Here is a 19,980-nt window from a genome sequence, read left to right as displayed (position 1 = left end):
CAAAAATAGCAGATCTACAAGCTCGCAGCTGTGAGCTTGTATATCTGCTATTTTTCACTGGTTAAAGCATTCAATAATTCTAGGCCTAAATGGGTTTTAACCAGGACGTCATTTCATGTACTGACCAGTCGGGCGTAATGTAATTACCTCTAGCTCTTTGAATAGCGGAGGCAATCACTGCTCAGCATTGTGGCTTGTTTTAGGAACCAGTATGAAAGTATGAGATGAATGAATGGAGAATAAAAATGACAGTTTGCTTATCTTCGCACACAAGGCGTGAACGTAGTGAAGATCTCCGCACGGAATGTTCACACGGTTGCCAGTGGAAATGTAACCATGGCGACCATGTCTACGATTCACAATACATTTCATCACTGTAAGCCAGAAACCTCCTCTAAGTCTATACTCAGATTTCTTTCCCAGGGACGTGCTGGCCATTGGGAAAAGCGGGACAACTCCCGAACGGCCGGTCCAGGCCGGCCATTAGGAAAACATTTTAAATAAAATGTCGGCCTTCGTTCCATTTTGGGAGCTGGGCGGCCAACAAAGTACATCGTCACTGTCGGGCAGAAACGTTGTATCTCCAAGTTTCAAATTAGTAAATTTTTTCGCAAAGCAAAGCCCTGTTTCATCATACAAGGCAGTCGCACAAAAGTAGTGAAAACAGCAGATCTACAAGCACACAACGCGAGGCGTTGTGTGCTTGTAGATCGGCTGTTTTCACTAGTTTAAATCATTTTTAAAATGATAAATACAAAACAAACGTTTTTGGACATACAAGGTTTCCACCCGACAACAACGAAATATAACTCATGTAATTGGCCCACTGGCTTGTCACTTTGTCACAAATCGTTGAGCAGCAGCAGCGCTATAGAGAGAGATCTCTCTCTATAGCGCGCAATGAGGGCCTCTCCAACTCTTTTTCCCGGGCTGAATCAGGGGCCCAGCATGTCCCTGTTCTTTCCTGTAAATGAGTGCTCTGCTAAATGTACTGCACATAGCGCTTTTCTAGACTCCCGACCACTCAAAGCACTTCTACAATGAATGACTCACATTCACCCATTCACACACCGGACGGCGGGGTCAGCCATTGACGCAAGGTACCAAACGGCTCAACGGGAGCAGTAATGGGTTCGGTCGTCGACACAAAATTGCCAGAGCCCCAGAAATGGCCGGAGATCGAACTGGCAGCGTCCTCCTTAATTCGTAGAATTGAAGTCGCTGCTGAACTTGAAGGTGGGCTATTTCCGCCGCACGCTGCCAGCGTGCAACTAAGTATAAATGAAGCTTTCTGCTTCCTGGACAGCCACTCTAGCCCAGATAAGGGGACATCCCTGAATTTAGTCTCTCATACAGTATACCACCCCACCAATGAAACGGATATAATTAGGTTTTTATGTTTAGGTTTTAGATGGCCAAGAATAGGGCCATTGAGGTTAGAGTCTGCCAGTCCTACACTGAAAGGAGTCTGGGTTAGTCTGAGAAGAAGTGCTACCTGAAATACTCTGGGCAAAAAGTCCCCTACGCAGCCTCCTTGCCAATCCATTGACAGCTTAATGTATCGCCTCTAAGTCTTGCTGTTCCCGATGCTTCTCCCGAAGGGGGCTGTGTTGATTTTGGTTTCTCTGTTGTGCCGGAGGAGTGAGATTAATGGGAAATGGATCAAAACCCGATCACACTCACAGCCAAAAAGAGCTGCTCCTGTGCCAAACGTGGAATCTATCTCTGTAAACTGGCTATAGATCAACAGCTCTCAGTGACACCTGTAGATGCACAACACCTGTTACCATTCTGGCCAACCAGCTAGTTTAACTGTAAACCCTATATATGTCATTGACCCATGTCTGTTAGGGGTCTATACTTCTTCTTCCCTCTACACCAGTGGTTCTCAAACATTCAAATTTCAAGGTCTTCCCTTAACTCTGACTGTGTACAAATGGAACCAAATATTTGGTTCCATTTCTACACTGTCAGAGTTACAGACTTGTATGGGTCAATTTAGACCCTCTAAACTTGTCTAAAGGAACATAGAGAGTCCCTAAAATCCACTTTGAGAACCACTGCTCTACACCAAATCTTGTTGCTGTGAATAACTGAGGTCAGCTATTTTTGTTGCGTTGCTTGTAGATTGGCTATTTTCGGCAGAGGGATTGTTGCATTGTTGTTGAGCAGGTGAGCCGTTCTAAATTCACAGTTAAGTTCTAAATTCACATTCTTTTGCCGTTCTTAATGAATCCCTTATTGGACGTCTAGAATGAAAAGCAGCAGTAGTGTGGGTGGTGCCGGAGACTGTGAACCAGGGGTTGAGAACAGGGGTGATCAACGGACATGCTGGCTTGTGGTGGATATTATTTGCCACAGACTTAGAAAATGAGTGGACAGTAATATTACCAGAAACGCATAAAGACCTAGCCCTGAATGACCATAACAGGTCTATAACTCTGAGAGTTGTTCAAATACAACCATCAGGGCAGGAATTTCATGGAGGCCATGAAGGCCATGGTCGTCGTTGCCCCTCAGTTTGGCCTTGTGCCCCTCAAACCAATTGCATGACCTGAGGCCACAGTGGCCTTAATGCCCCAGCTGACTGTACAACTTTCCTGTCTCTTTCTTGTCAATATGTAGATAGTAAACACCGGTGTCTCTTTCTTGTCATGTAGACACTAGTGCCTTTTGTTGAGATTCTGAAATCTTAACTCCCCTGAGTCCACATCTAGCCAATCCAGTGACTTTGATTGGTGCAGGGCTGAGCATGGCAGATTGTAAATACCATCATTTATCTATTTCACTGCAGATTAGGTTGTCTTAACCCTTAAAATCAACAAATTCTTTCAATGGACTAAAATCTTGTTTTATTGATGGCCTTCCTGCCCTGGCATTTGGCCTTTGTGCCCTCAAAAAATGGACAACACCAATGGCCAAGTGGCCTTGCCCCTAAAATTATGAAATTCCAGGCCTGGCAACCATATATCCGTGTACGAACGGACATATTGATGACCCCTGGTTGAGAACCTGTGAGTACCTGTGAACAAAGCATGGAACCTAGGGCAGGGGTCTTCAACAGGGGGTCTGGGATCCCTAGGGGGTCCTCAGAGTTACTACAGGGGGCCGCCAAATCTTTGTGTGATTGATAGGATGATTATTTTAAATGAACAACTTGAACCCTCGCATAGCTATTATGAGGAGAACTTTGGCCAAGAATAGCAGATCTACAATCTCTCAATGCCTCGCACTTTGTGGCATTGAGAGCTTGTATGATGACAGTGCTGTCAAACAAGTCTATGAATCTATGAAATCGATGAAAATCTCCATCACACATTTATGCAATATGTAGATGGGGGTCCCTGCTTCATCTCTCTCTCAGCTAAGGGGTCCTTGGCCTGAAAACTTTGAAAAGCCCTGACCTAGGGACTAGGGAGCTAGGGGACTTTTACAGAGGCAGGGGATGGATGTGTCATGTAAAGTCACCCTGAAGGTCACATTCTATAAACACATTCTTCTGATGACACAGACAGACAGACAGATAAATGTGCCTGCGTGCGTGCGTGCGTGCATGCGTGCGTGCGTGCGTGCGTGACAAAGTTCCAGTGGACACAAACAAAAGAAAGTAGCAAATTATTTCTCTGTCATAGAAAGTAGAGCAATACATTAAATGTCTTAAACACACACACACACGCGCACTCGTTCTGGAAACAATCTCTCCACCCCTGTTGGCTACCCAAACAACCGGCTACTATGGCAACGGGGCAATGTAAAATAGAGCCAACTTGTTGGTCATCGAGAGGAGGAAACTCCTCTGTGTGTGCGTGCGCGTGCACGTGCGTGCGTGTGTTTTGGGCGGTTGTTTCGCAGAGAGACAGTTGAAAGTAATTGCATGTGTTATATCCATGGTGTGTATTGTGTGATGTGTACGCCTGACGATGTGTAACCACGGTGTGAGGAAGAATGTATCACTGAATGATAACCACATGAATGAACACAAGCATCCATATTCTGGGGGCCAAACATTAGCCAAACATAGCAGATCTACAAGCTCAGCTATTCTGAGAACTTTAGCCAAAAATAGCAGATCTAGATCGGCTATTTTTGGGAAAGAGCCTTGGTGTAGAGGGGAAAAAGAGCAGACTAAGTACAGAGTGAAAGGTTAAGTTTATTAGGTAACGACGGCTCAAGTGGTTAAATATCTGAAAACACAAATTGAGTTGAACCCAAAATACACTGATGATTGTGCTGTCAAACGATGAAACTATATGGAATCTATGAACAGGTTGTGGGGGTCCCTGCTTCACCTCTCTCTAAGCTAAGGGGTCCTTGGCCTGAAAACGTTGAAGACCCCTGGTGTAGACAGAAGAAAGCGGTCCAGAGCCAACTCAAGTCCAGTTTATTAAGTCTGGAGGATTTGAGTAGTTTTTGTGTGTGTGTGTGTGTGTGTGTGTGTGTGTGTGTGTGTGTGTGTGTGTGTGTGTGTGTGTGTGTGTGTGTGTGTGTGTGTGTGTGTGTGTGTGTGTGTGTGTGTGTGTGTGTGTGTGTGTGTGTGTGTGTGTGTGTGTGTGTCTTGGTGTGTACAGTATGTGTGCTGTGTGTGGTTGTCTGAGCTATGTCTGTGTGCGTGCGTGTATCCGTATTTCCATGTCGGTGTGTGCCTGTGCATATGTGTGGGAATTTATTTGGTGTGTGTGTGTTTGTGTATGTGTGCGGCGCGCGCGTGTGTCTGTCTGTCTATGTGTGTGTGTTTTCCAGTGAGGTAGTCTAGTCTGGGCTCTGCCAGCCCTGGCAGGGCAGGCCTCCCCTCTGCTCTACATGGAAAGGTCCTTCAAGGACAGTGATTCACTGCATTTTCACTGCATTACAGACACAATGTTTCCGTCGGCAGCGTGTCATTACAGAGAGAGGAGAGAAAAACGAGCGCAAAGGGGCTCACACCAGTATTGCTGAGGTGCTGACCACTGTGCAGAAGACTTCAAGTCAGGGGTCTTCAACGTTTTCAGGCCAAGGACCCCTTAGTCGAGAGAGAGAGTTAAAGCAGGGACCCCCACAACCCTTAGATAACATTATAGTTTCATCGTTTGACGGCACAATCTCAGTGTTCATGTCAATTTGTATTTTCAGATATTTAACCACTTGAACTGTCATACTTGAACTTTCACTCTGCACTTAGTCTGCTCTTTTTCCCCTCTACACCAAAGCTCTTTGCCGAGAATAGCCGACCTACAAGCTGACAACGCCTCGCAGCGTGAAGTGTTGTGAGCTTGTAGGTCTGCTATTTTTGGCTAAAGTTCAAGTGGTTCAAGGGGTTCAAGTGGTTAACATAAAAAATCTGAAAAAACAACAAAATGATTTGGAGGACCCCTTGTAGAACTCTGAGGACCCCCTAGGGGTCCCAGACGCCCTGTTGAAGACCCCTGACTTAAGTGAAGAAAGAGGCAGCACTGCTCGTAGCCACGGGTTGAAGAGGTTTTCTTCAGGGACTCCCCGAACAAGACCTTTATTGTCTGGTCAAAACGTTGGTTGTTTGTCATTGAATTGGTAACGTGACTGTTCAAGACAGTAAACAGTTACAGAGGATTGTGAAGAGAGCTGCTAAAATTATTGGCACAGAATTACCACAGCTACACACAATCTATAACACACGCTCTAAGAAAAAGACAGAGAACATCTTAAAGGACAGCAGTCATCCCGCCCATTCCCTGTTCTATCTCCTCCCATCCAAAAAACGTTACCAGAGCATCTCATCGCACACCACTCGTCTCAGTTTTTATGCTCAAGCAATCAGGTTGCTTAACGAAGAGATGAAAGCGAGACGTAGGTAGTCATGTGCACTGTATGCAGTTTTTAAACTGTACACTGTTACACTGTATGGTTTTTGTTGTTTTGGGTTGTCTTGGGTGACTTGTTGTTTTCTTGTTGTTTTGGGTTGTCTCGTTTGTGTAATAAGGCTGAGAGTGCTCCTGGCACAAGCATTTCATTGTATATCTGTACCTGTATGGATATGCGTGTGACAAATAAACCTGAACCTGAACTGAACCTGAACCTGAATACTTTTTGCCTCGTGGCTACAAACAGTGCAGCCTCTTTAAAGAGCAGGAGAGACGGGGGAAGACCCCTGTTACCCGCTGCGTTCACACGTGCCGACACACAGATACGAAATGGCAGCTGTTGGTGTGTTGCTCAAGCCGCCCTGCCCTGCATAACTGAAAAGGGTAGGATTAAAGGGCACAGGGAACTGGGAATTAGTTTTTCTTCCGTTTACGGAACGGAGCAGCAAATGTAGGTGGAGAAGGGCTGTGGAAATTGATTGTACCAACCAAGGACCTCCAACGGAAACAAGATCACAGAGGCTTTTTTGGGGGTGTTCCTTTTAGGCAGGGTGTTTGACTGTACTTGTGCTGTACTATATTTTTGTCTAATAAAACATAGGGCTGTCACAAATATTACATAATCGTCTAATCGCAATCATTTGACATAATCGTGATTATTTTTCATAATTGTCTTAATCGTTTCCATGTTGAAAAATGTTCATATATTAAAAAATAAATAAATATATATATATATATATATATATATATATATTCAATCAATCAAAACCACTCTTAGAGTTATGTTAACACTAAGACTGTACAGCGCTTTCTGTCTGCAATTGTGCCAGTGTCCACCCAGGCACCCACCACCTTTACTTGTAACACAACACCTGGGAGTTAAATATTCTGCTCAAGGGCACCCCCTTGAGGGAGGAGAGCAGCATTACTCATTGACTCCACCATCCAGATGTGCCCAGCGGGTTGTAAGGATTTGAACCGGTGACAAGCTGGATCCTCTAGCCTTGGGCCTTCACCTGCTCTGATGGGCGAACTGCTCCCCATCTGTCACAGTAACCCTTACAGTGTAATGGCTTAAATCCTGTGTGTGTGTGTGTGTGTGTGTGTGTGTGTGTGTGTGTGTGTGTGTGTGTGTGTGTGTGTGTGTGTGTGTGTGTGTGTGTGTGTGTGTGTGTGTGTGTGTGTGCGCGTGCGCGCGATATGGTTAGTTGACTCTAGTCCCTATACGCTGCAAAGTACAGAGTGTTAATGTAACTCTGGGAATTCTGATAGTGTAAAAATAGACCTTTGCGGGTAAATTATTCTCTCCGCATTAATTGAACACTCTGAAATGTGCAGTGTGTGATAGATAATTAAAGCTTGAATTAATGGGTTCTCTCTTTGGTGGGTGGGTGGGTGGGTGTGTGTGTGTGTGTGTGTGTGTGTGTGTGTGTGTGTGTGTGTGTGTGTGTGTGTGTGTGTGTGTGTGTGTGTGTGTGTGTGTGTGTGTGTGTGTGTGTGTGTGTGTGTGTGTGTGTGTGTGTGTGTGTGTGTGTGTGTGTGTGTGTGTGTGTGTGTGTGTGTGTGTGTGTGTCTGTCATTAGAAGGTGTAATTAGTGTTTTGTAATGAGGTTCCTATATCGATGGAGTGTTGTTTATGGGCTATAATTACACACACAGCCCATATGCTACTGCAGCAACAAGTGTGTGTGTGTGTGCACCCCCTCCCCCCATCTGTGACGCTACCTCTGTACAGCGTGAAGTCACTCTGAAATTTCATATCACGATTATTGTGACCAAAGAAATCACGATTTACGATATTATCGCGATAATCAAAATATCCCCAACATCCATTATCCTGGGGAGGAACATTTGACAAAAAATAGCAGATCTACTGTACAAGCTCACAACGTGTCGCAATGCGACACGTTGTGAGCTTGTAGATCGGCTATTTCTTAGCAAAGAGATTTGGTAGAATGTGAAAAAAAAGACTGTTATCAAGTACGTATATATATAAGTAAGTTTTACCAATAGAGGGTTAAGGTTTAAATGGTACCGGATATGCAGCTCAGCAAATAAAAGGTGAATTGATCCCAGTGCATGACGGAGGACGATATCACGATAAATTAAATCCCCACCATACGATTATCGTGAGTGTTTTTTATCACGATAAACGATAATATCGCTTATCGTCCCATCCCTAGTACTGGGTAGGTGGGGGGTGCACGTGCATAGTCTAATCCAGGGGTTTTCAAAGTGGGTGACGGGGCACCCTGGGGTGCCGCGACGGCAGTCCAGGGGTGCCGCAAGATAATTTGATAATATTTGGGATTTATTTGGACACTTGAAAAAATATTTAGTATCATTTTAAACTTGAAGTACAACATTATTTTCAGTCAGTTCTAACCAAAATGGCTATTATCTCAAGTTTTTCCTCGCAACATAATGACTAAAATATCGTCACTGTCGGGCAGAAGCCTTGTATCTCCAAGTTTCAAATGTGGCACAAAACTTTTGAAAACAGCCGATCCACAAGCACACAACGCCTCGCGATGCGAGGCGTTGTGTGCTTGTAGATCTGCTGTTTTCACTAGTTTAGTACATTTTATAGATGATGAATACAAAACGGACGGTTTTGGACATACAAGGTTTCCACCCGACAACGACGATATGCTATAAATAATATAAGTAAATAAATAAGGTGCTGGGAGTGAAAGTTATAATGTAGGGGTGCCTCGGATTAAAACTAATATTTATGGGGTGCCCTGAGACAAAAAAGTTTGGGAACCGCTGGTCTAATCCTCAGTGTTATTTCGTCCAATAGCTCCAAGTTGAATGGACACTGAGGACTGTGTGTGCGCGTGTGTGTGCGTGCGCACGTGTGTGTGTGTGTGTGTGTGTGTGTGTGTGTGTCCCATGTAACCGTAGGACAGATTTGTGGTCTCTTTGTTTGCCAGAGCAGATTTGCATCATGGCCCAGATCCGGATTGGTCTCAGCCCCAAACCATTACCCAATATATTGTGTTCACACACACACACACGCGCGTACACAGACACACACACACACACACACACACACAGACACACACACACACACACACAGCCTACTGTGTAGACAAAAAGACACACACTTGCACGCTGTCTGGCTTCATAGCCCGGCGAACTTAGATAACACACACTGCCAAATCTGACCGGGGCTAAATGCCAAAATGTGCATGCACACACGCACGCACGCACACACACACACACACACACACACACACACACACACACACACACACACACACACACACACACACACACACACACACACACACACACACACACACACACACACACACACACACACACACTTTATCTTTCCCTCGTCTTTTTCATCTTTTTCTCTCTTCTCTGTGACTACCTCTCTCTCTCTGTATCTTTCCATCTCTCTCTCTCTCTCTCTCTCTCTCCCTCCCTCTCTCTCTCTCTCTCTCTCTCAAACACACACGCACACACACACACACACACACACACACACACACACTGACCATTTGACTGGTCAGTAAAAAGCGCCTGGGTTAATTATGGCTTTGATAAAGTGATGATCTTTGTACGTAATGCTATTGCACGATAAAACCACTCCACAGTCACTTGCTCAGTGTTCATTTAACTCTGAGAGGGTCCACATGTCATGTGTATCCTCTGGGGTCCCAATGGATACATAACCACTGAGGATTTAACTGTGTAGCAGTGCATGTAGGCTGTGTTCACTGACTGGACTCTCCTCTAGTCTATACGCTCTAGTGAATATTTGAGGTTGCAATTGGACATCGGAGTGGAGGGTACAAATGTTGTATGTCGTGAGCCAGGTGTCTGAACCTTAACATGGATCGGCAAGATGTTATGACAGGGTCCCTGTCATAACATACTAGACACTCTTGAAGAAGGTCCAGGGGGACCGAAAGTCTGTCAATTGAAATAAAGATGAGCAGCTGAGCAAGAGCAGAGTGCGGGAGTTTTTGTTCATGAAATATCTTTTCATGATTTCTTCAGTGTTCACAGTCCTACGCACCTGCACCTGAATCTAGTGGATGTGTGAATACTTACCATAGATATGACAGGGTCCCGGACAGAGAAGGACTTGACAAGAAAATATAATTTCTCTTCTAATATTGCTGAAGTTAATTTTGAATGTCGACCTCCTATCTCATATACAGTACATCAGAATATCATATATCAGAATACGTTTGGCGATATATTCAGCACTGTACGTCATCACACCGCGCGCAGCGGACTCATAGCCAAAATAAAAATGTGGATCCCACTGCAGCCAATTATTACTCTTTGATTCAATAATGGAAACTGGACCGTTCCATTTTGCAGAACTTTAGCTTTAGTTGGTATTGGGTTGCAGTTGGACATTTATTTGAATGGACAGAGTAAAACGCTGTGGTACAGATGCAGCCATTTATGATTTATACTGCATTACAGTGCACAGGAAAACCCCAGTGTCAGTTGAACTTTCTGTTTAAACTACTACTTAAGAGTACATTTGTTGTTGAACTGACACTGGGGGGTTTTTCTCTGTGGGGCTGACGGAGACACCACTGAGATACAGTTAGATTCTGTTCTTTGCTGTTTTTAGAAGTTGTGTTACTGCAAAAGGCAAAACCTGCTGTCGTAAACATCATCCAGGGTTCCCACGGTCATGAAATTCCTGGAAATGTTTTGAAATTAGAAAAATATCTTTCCAGTATTGGAAAAGTTTTGGAATTGATCAAGGGTCCTGGAAAGTCCAGGAAAACATAGCTATGCATTGTTTTTGGTTATTGATGTCACCGACTTTGAGGGTTTCCTGACACGATTTTCCTACCTTTTGACGTCCGTGTGCGAGTGCGTGTCCATCGTGCATGATCTGCAAGCACGCCAAGGTCCGTTCGGGGCATGCACGCTTCATTGCACATAGGAGTAAGAGACTTGTTATTGCGCTGAATGATCGTTATATAGTCCTGGAAATTTAGTTAAATATTCTGGAAAAGTTTTGTGGGAACCCTGATCATCACGTTTATGTTCATGCGTCTGCCTTTACATCCCATTTTTTTCTACATTCTACTTTTCATCTTAGAGGTTTTCTGCTGTTATTGCACAGTAAAATCCTCTGCGTTATTTTATCAATCTGTATTTCTCAGAGTTAAATTAACGTGTCTTCCAGTCTCGTCTCTGTGCTAATCTGAACGCCTGAGGTCTGTTCATTTCAATGTAATGAATTCATAGTGAATATAATAACATCAGGCAGGCGTTGGTTTGGGGGGGAATACAATACAATGCCCTCATACAGTATATTGTTACCGTCTGGTGGAAGCCTCATACTGTATGTCCAAAACTGTTACTCTTCAGGATTCCAATTAAAAAATGGCAATAATAGCAGATCTCTGCTATTTGCTATGCTTTTGTGTGGCACTAGTAATGATCAAGTAGGGCATTCATTTACAAAACAAAACATAAAAGGTTAAAATATGGAGATAAGACATTTCTGCCCGTCATCGACGATATATATATGCTATATACCGGTACTTTAGTACCTTACTTCATTTGTTGAGCTTACTGTAGGGAAGTGAATTCCTGTCTCCCGCATGTTCCTGTTCAGGATGTCTGTTTCTCACAAGTTCTCAGTGGTGGACAGTAACTAAGCCTACGAGTACTGTACTTCAGTTTAAACAAGAAGTACTATCAGTACTTTACTTTTAGTATTTGTATTTTCCAGTGTTCCAATTGGATACTTCAAAGACAAACATTGTATTTTGACTCTAGGAAGGGAAAAAGTACGTTATGAATTATCCGCTTGAGCCCTATTTCAAATGTAGTGAAAATTGCATATTTTACTGCACAAGCTTGTAGAGCTGCTATTTTCACTTTCAGGCCGGGTACACATTTTAGTGTATGGGAGGGGCTTACAGTACATGTACAGTATGTAGCAACATATTTGTTTTTGTAGGCTAATTTCTGATTTAGGCCTAACTATAGGTTAGGCCTAAATGGGTTAACAATTCTGGAAAATCTTTACTTATTTTGGAAAAAATACCTACATTTTGAAGAAAAGAAAATGTCCTTGGTAATTTGTAATTAAAAGCAAGTACTCCAAATTTTACTGGGCAACTTTCACCTGTACTAATATCTGAACAGGAGTATCTATACCTTGACTCAGGTACTGGGGTTCAGCACTTTGTCCACCACTGGTTTTCTTGTGAAAAGCACTGCTCGGCCTCTCTTGCTTTACCTCTGCTCTGTGGGTCTCTTCTGGTTTCCAAGCTGTCGTTTTTCCTTACTTTTCTTCTTCTTCTCCTTCTGTCTCCTCTCCTCCTCCTCCTCCCCTGGCCTTCCTCCTCCCGTCCTCAGTAAAATCGTCAAGGTGCGAATCATAGACGACGAGGAGTACGAGAAGAACAAGACCTTCTACCTGGAGATTGGAGAGCCTCGTCTGATCGAGTCCGGCGATGCCAAAGGTCAGGGAGCGGGGGGTCTCGTCCTGCTGGACCCCCTGTGTGAACTGCACGTTCAGCAAGACTCCCATCTACCGCCACCTACTGTGTGTGTGTGTGTGTGCGTGCGCGGGTCTGTGTGTGTGTGTGTTTGTGCACTCGTGCGTGTACACCTGTATCCATTGTGTTTTGACCATGCATGTTCATCACCTCCTCCTCCCTCTGTTTGTCTCTTTGTGTATGTGTGCGTGCATGTCTTTGTCTGTGCATACATACATGCATCCTTGTGCGTGCATGTTTGTGTGTGTGCGTGTCTGTGTGTGCGTGTGTGTGTGTGTCATACAGGAAGACCATAACCATTAGGATCTTAGACCGGGAGGAGTACAATAAGCTGGCCTCCTTCTACGTCCTTCTGCAGAGCCCCCAATGGAGACGCAGCGGGGTGGGATGGACAGGTGTGACAGCCAATCGGCACTGAGAATGCACCCTATATGCCGTAATAATGTCATTGGCTCCCAAGTCAACAGGCAGCCCTTGTAAAGTTCTTACTGCTTGGATGATCTTTATTTCTTTGTTTTTCCCTTTCCTTTTTGTTAGGCTTTACTCAGACAAAGTACAGTGTGCCACGTTAGCTATATGCCTTAACCCATTTAGGCCTAGAATTATTGAATGCTTTAACCAGTGAAAAATAGCAGATATACAAGCTCACAGTGCGGCACCGAGTGCCGCGCTGCGAGCTTGTAGATCTGCTATTTTTTTTTTAAAGTCGTGAAAATGTGTGCAAATCTTTGAATATATGTATTTTCAAAGCGAACGTTTGTAACTAAAATTTGCTTCTGGGTGGTCACTGGAACTAAATATTTTGAGATGGGGGTCCATGGCCAAATACATATCATTTTGGGGGTCCTTCACATGAAAAGGTTTGAGAACCACTGACATAGTAGTCTCTCAAGAACAGACTAACTGAGCTCCAGTTAAGTGAAAAGGACCTTTTCTTTGACGATGGCTGGCCAAAAAAAAACGTTAGAAGGATTCAAAAGACACTTATAGAATGAGGTCAAAAATAGCAGATCTACAAGCTCGCAGCGCGGCACTCTGCGAGCTTGTATATCTGCTATTTTTCACTGGTTAAAGGACCTACACCATGAATTTTCACTTTTTCTATTTTAAAACCTTTTTTTGGGGTCCCACTGGCACCTTCTATCCTCACAAAGTCCTATTTCTGTACATTGTGTCTTTCTCTGGTTTTGGGAAGACAGAGATGAAAAGCTTTCCACGGGTTCTCAGAACAGTGCTGTTCTGAGAGTTGACGCATGTGGCGTCACACGCGTTTCCCGTTTTTTTTTTCAGAGTCAAAAAAAAAAAAAAAAAAAAATTAAAATTTTTTTTTTTCAAAAAACTTTTTTTTTTTCAAAAAACTTTTTTTTCAAAAAACTTTTTTTTTTCAAAAACTTTTTTTTTTTCAAAAACTTTTTTTTTTTCTCTTTTTTTTTCAAAAAACTTTTTTTTTTTCTGGAAAAACCCCACTAGATGCGCCCCTGAGCAAACAGAGGCCGTTTTGGTATTGCAGCTGGAGAGCCTCATTATAGTAGAGCTAGAACAAACAAAAAGAATGGTCAGAGTGTTTGTTGAGGGTTAAAACCTGTCTAAGACTCAATTTTGAGCATATATTTATACAAAAAATATAGTTTTAAAAGCATGGTGTATGTAGGCCCTTTAAAGCATTCAACATCTGAGGGTATCTAAGTTTGCTTTGGAAATCAACACACTACTACAGTACATACAGTAAGCCAATTTCTTGACTTACTGTAGTTCCACACTTTAACATCTCCTAACTCCCTCGGTTGTGTATCTTTATATCGTTCCCTAACCTGCCGGTATGCTTCATTTATAAGTGCCCGACACCCACTAGACACAGACACATTTCCTTATCCCTTATTGCAGTAGTTCTCAACCTTTTCAGGCCGCGCCCCTCCAAATAATCATATTTTAACTGGGGACCCCCCACCCCACCCTGACCAACACTAAGAGTTGAGGCATTACATTTTGTATAACACGTTTCAATCAGCCAGTAGCTATGCCCCTCCCAAAAAGCTGTTGTCCAATGCTAGCTTAGAATAACTTCCTGCTTGCCAAGGTTTGCCTTGGCAAGCTGCCGGTTGCTAAGCTTGCATTGGACAAAAGCTTTTTCGGGAGGGGCATAGCTACTGGCTGTTGCGAGGCGTTATGAGCATGTAGATCTGCTAATTTCACAATTTCTGTCTAATATTTGACAATTTGGCCAATGTCTAATTTGTCATTTTAGACGTATTAAAAAGTCCTTAAATTGTCACTTTAGAAATGTGCCGATACCCTCTATACATTTAAACTTTGTTTGTTTGTTTACTGTTAAGCGAGAAAACAATGTTGCACATTAAGTTAATCATCTGGGGACCCCACAAAATACCCACAGGTTGAGAACCACTGCCTTATTGGAACCCTTCCCTACACACTTACCGTATACTGTATATACGTCAGTCATACTACTCCCTTTGAATGGCTTCACCTGTTCCTCAGAACCCTCAAAGAACATCCAACTACAAGCCATGAGAGTCCACATTTGGGGCCATGTTCAAGCAATGCAGCTTTTCAATGCAGGAACGTTACCAGCTACCAGCATGTTAAAAATAGAGGGAAGGTCATTTCACCCTTACCGGGAACATTACTTTAGCAATTTAAAGGTTTGTATGTGTGCTAAAGCGCACATACAAATTACTACCTGCCTGAGCTAGTCTATGTGCAGACAGTTTAATGAAAAATAGCATATAGATATTTTCAGCTCTCTTTGGAGAATTGCCAAATGACCAAAACCTTCTTCCTTTTCCTTTTAAGACCCACGGTCCATCTGTCCGTTCGTCCGTCCTTCAGTCCACCACTTTGGTCCCAAACAATATATCTTTAAAACCACTGGCTAGATTCCCAGAGAATTCTTCATGAACCATGGGATGGCCCCTACTGATTTTGGTTACCCCATGGGCACAAACTTTACAATTACATTTCTACTTACACAAAAGATATCTCAAAATCATATGGACAGGCGTGACCTGATAGCCGAATGATTAGGCCATGAAGTACCATAGGTGCAGAATGGCTTCAACAGCGTTGCCCCAATTCGACTCCTTCTTTCTCCTGATCTGTTTCCTTGTCTCTGAATTAAGCATGAAAAAGAAATAAAGAAAAGAAAGATTTGACACGAAACCCTGCCAAACCCATGAAACCAACAATTCTGGTAACCCAATGGCCTATATACTTCTAGCACAATATTTCAAAATCTGGGCAGACTGCCATGAAACTTGATGTGCTCAGCAAGGATTAACCCATGACCTTTCCTCTAGCGCCACCCTTAGACCTAACTTTCCACAAAGTCTAAAGTGCAGATCGCCATGAAACTTGCTGAGTGCAAGGAAATGGAACCCTAGAGCAGGGGTTCCCAAACTTTTTTGTCTCAGGGCAACCCCATAAATATAATTTTTAATCCGAGGCACCCCTACATTATAATTTTCCCTCCCAGCACCTTATATTTATAGCATATCGTCGTTGTCGGGTGAAAACCTTGTATGTCCAAAACCGTTCGTTTTGTATTTATCATCTATAAAATGTACTAAACTAGTGAAAACAGCAGATCTACAAGCTCACAACGCCTCGCTTGTAGATCTGCTGTTTTCACTAGTTTTGTGCGACATGCAGTCTTGTATGATGAAGCAGGGCTTTGCTTTACCAAAAGACGTACACATTTGAAACTTGGAGATACGAGGTTTCTGCCTGACAGTGACGATATTTTAGTGATTATGTTGCGAGGAAAACATTGAGATAATAGCCATTTTGGTTAGAACTGACTGAAAATAACTTTGTACTTCAAGTTTAAAATGATACTAAATATCTTTTCAAGTGTCCAAATAAATTCCAAATACTGTATTATCAAATTATCTCGCGGCACCCTGAACTGCCGTCACGGCACCCCAGGGTGCCCCGTCACCCACTTTGAAAACCCCTGCCCTAGAGCTACCCTCAGGCCACAAATATCAACCTTTCACACAAGAAAATGTTCCTGGATGGAACTTGGACAAATATAATTTATAATTCAATGTCGATTCCAGGAAGAGCTTTTACCCTTGTCTTATTTAGGTAGAACATTGCCTCATCGTTAAAACTATTGTTTTTGACGGCAAGCCTGTTGATTTGGGGTTCAGCTGAACACAGGAGCACTCCTCTCCTCCTTTGTTTTACTCTCCGGCTGATTGTTTTCTTGCAAGCTTTGTATCCCGCCCTCCTTTTCTCCTCTGATCATTTCCAGAGGTCTGCGATAATTCTCAGTGAGAGTCACACCTTTCCTTGCTCCTTCTCTTTTCTCCTCTTGTGTTCTCTCATCCTTGCTGCTCTCCATTTATTTACTGCAGGGGTCTTCAACAGGGGGTCTGGGACCCCTAGGGGATCCTCAAAGTTATTACAAGGGGTCCTCCAAATCTTTGTGTGAGAGAACCTGTTTTTCTCCTTTTTTTATATTAACCACTGGAACCCTAGCGTCCATATTCAGAGAACTTTAGCCAAAAATAGCCGATCTACAAGCTTGTAGACAGTACATGACGGTTCAAGTGGTTAAATATCTGAAAGCACAAATTGACATGAATCCAAAATACATTGATGATTGTGCTGTCAAAAGATGAAACTATATGGAATCCATTAATAGGTTGTGGGGGGTCCCTGCTTCATCTCTCTCTCAACTAAGGGGTCCTTGGCCTGAAAATGTTGAAGACCCCTGATTTACTGTCCTAATGTGCTTGTGTGTCTGTGAGCACGCACATGTACTGTATGTGCTTGCTTGCATGTCAATGTGTATCAACTCTGTGTGTGTGTGTGTGTGTGTGTGTGTGTGTGTGTGTGTGTGTGTGTGTGTGTGTGTGTGTGTGTGTGTGTGTGTGTGTGTGTGTGTGTGTGTGTGTGTGTGTGTGTGTGTGTGTGTGTGTGTGTGTGTGTGCATGGTTGGTTACATGCATTCATTCACCACTATGTTTTCCACTGTTTGTGTCCATTACCTCATATTGGATGCTCATTGCCCAGTTAGACTGTTTTAGTGTCATATTTTCCTTTTGTCTACTCCATCTACTGTCAGACAAGCACGCACGCATGCACAGTTGCTGTATATGCATTTGTTACATAAATTCACAGTCTTTCTCTCTAATTATGGCCAGTACATATTGTCTCATTAGCGCCCACACGTTATCGCACAGGCGTCTACAGTAGTTTGAGGGTGGTAATTGTTTAATTTTCAGTCTGTGTGCCCTGTCCACTCGTGGAAAGTAATAACATAATAATAATATCTCAAATGTATATAGCGCTTTTCTGAGTACCCAAAGATGCTTTACATGGTGCAAAAAGAACAAAATAAACAACTTTATTAAATATTAAAAAATACTAAGGGGCCTTTTCCACCGGCTAAGAACCGGTTCCGGTTCTTTCTCCCGCCTATGGGATGAACCAGAGGTGTGCTTTTCCACCGAGAACCGGAGTTGGTACCGAACCGTAAAAGTTGGCTCGGAACCTGAACCACAAAATCCTTGGTTTTTGTGGTTCCAAAGCCAAATCCTTGGCTCTGGTTCAATCTGGTGGAAACGCAAGCCAGTTCGCAAGAACGAACCAAAGTTCCCAAGAAAGTTGAACCGGCACTGGTTCTGGAACCGGTTCTTTGCCGGTGGAAAAGGCCCCTCAGACTAAGGATTAAAACCAATTAAAAACAATGAAACATAAGGTAGATCAGCTGGGGAAAGCAATATGGAAGAGGTGGGTGTTGAGTTTGGATGGTGGGGGGCGTCTCTGAAGGTTTTGGGGAGTGCATTCCAGAGGGTTGGGGCAGCAAAAGCTCTGTCACCCGAGGTACGTTTTTTGGTTGGGGGGACAATGAGGAGGTTTGCGTCACCAGACTTGAGGGAGCGGGAGGGGGCATAGCGTTCCAGGAGATCAAGGAGGTATGGAGGAGCGAGGTTGTTTAGTGCTTTATAGGTGTTCAGAAGTACTTTGAAGTGGATTCTGCAGTTTGACTGGGAGCCAGTGAAGGTCACGGAGGACGGGTGTAATATGGTCTCTTGAGCGGGTACTGGTGAGCAGGCGGGCATCAGAGTTCTGGACATATTGAAGTTTATTGAGGACTTTGGAGGTGGTGCCGTGGAGGATACTGTTACAATAGTCGAGGCGGGATGCGATGAAAGCATGAATTAGTGTTTCGGCTGCAGAGAATGACAGAGAGGGGCGGAGACGGGCAATTTAAAAGTCAGTGGAATATTGCCGACACACGCAGATCAAGAATTCCACATCCAACCAACCAACCAACGGTTTTGGCTCACAATACTTGGGAATCTCAGCAATGACAGAAGATTTTGTTATAGCGCCTGGATGGAACTCGGACAAAACACTGCTCTGGTGGTGACCTGCCTTAATTTTGCACAAACCAGTGCAGATAATGATCATTGAATAATGATGCTCTTATAGTTTAACAACTTAAGCCCTAATTCATACTTTGTCATATGGTGGTGCCACATAAAAAAGCAGATCTGCAAGCTCTGAGCTTCTTGATTATTATTGTCGCTATTTGCGCAATTCTTTTTTTTTTTTTTTTTTTTAGTTTTTAAAATAATTGTCTTTGAAAATATGCCCAAAATAGATCTGCCAGGTTGAAAGTGGTTCAAATGTCTCTTACACAAATGCTACTACATTTAAACATGAATAATGCTCTCACAGTAGTGTTGATTTTGACAGGACATTTTTATTTCGTTTTAGTCATGGTCTTTTGAATAAAATATTGTTCGGCAGTCGACGAACATTTATCGCCATCATTTTAATCGACAAAATCTATGAAATCGATGAGAATCTCCATCACACATTTATACAATATGTAGAAGGGGTCCCTGCTTCATCTCTCTCTCTCTGCTAAGCGGTCCTTGGCCTGAAAACGTTGAAGACCCCTGCTTCAGCAGGACTGAGCAGTGTTTATGGTAATGAGTGGATCAAACAGAAGGCTGGATATCACATTAACACTGTCAGGAGATCAAACACACCGCTGGGACGCACAGCATGCCTGTGCGCGCAGACACACACACACACACACACACACACACACACACACACACACACACACACACACACACACACACACACACACACACACACACACACACACTCACTCACTCACACAGCGCTGGCTCACATACACATAGTATACACACAACACAGGAACATAAACCATTCGTAATACACACACACACACAGCCTTGAGACAAACACACATACAGTACCGTATACACAGTGTCATAGTAGCTTGATGCGGTGTTGTTGGTGGGATCAAAGGCTCTAGAATGTGCTTATGCACGCGCGCGTGCGCACTGACGCACTCACACACACACACACACACACACACACACACACACACACACACACACACACACACACACACACACACACACACACACACACACACACACACACACACACACACACACAGACAGACTGAAAATACACTGTTTAATAACTGTATTTTATGGAAGTTCTGTGGTTTTCCCTGGAGTGAAATGAGCCCAAATTAAATTAGATTTTCATTCCGTCTGTGTGTGTTTTTACACATAGCGGCTTTTATGTGCCTATGAATTTGCGATCTATGATGGTAAACCGAATGGCTTTGTAGCGCTTCGTTGTTC

The 19,980-nt window shown here is 43.4% G+C and overlaps 1 protein-coding gene across 1 annotated transcript in view; it reads left to right on the top strand.

Moving 5' to 3' along the window:
• Positions 1 to 19,980, top strand: part of slc8a1b (solute carrier family 8 member 1b) — a 222,736-nt gene that overhangs the window by 142,878 nt on the left and 59,878 nt on the right. Inside the window, exon 5 of the mRNA XM_080740980.1 lies at positions 12,602 to 12,711. Coding sequence (XP_080597106.1) covers positions 12,602 to 12,711 — 110 coding nt within the window. The remainder of the gene's footprint in view (positions 1 to 12,601; positions 12,712 to 19,980) is intronic.

This window comes from Nannobrachium achirus (assembly GCF_963921795.1).
Source record: "Nannobrachium achirus genome assembly, chromosome: 13".
In the NCBI taxonomy this organism is placed as follows: domain Eukaryota; kingdom Metazoa; phylum Chordata; class Actinopteri; order Myctophiformes; family Myctophidae; genus Nannobrachium; species Nannobrachium achirus.
This window is presented reverse-complemented; position numbering and strand designations above follow the sequence as displayed.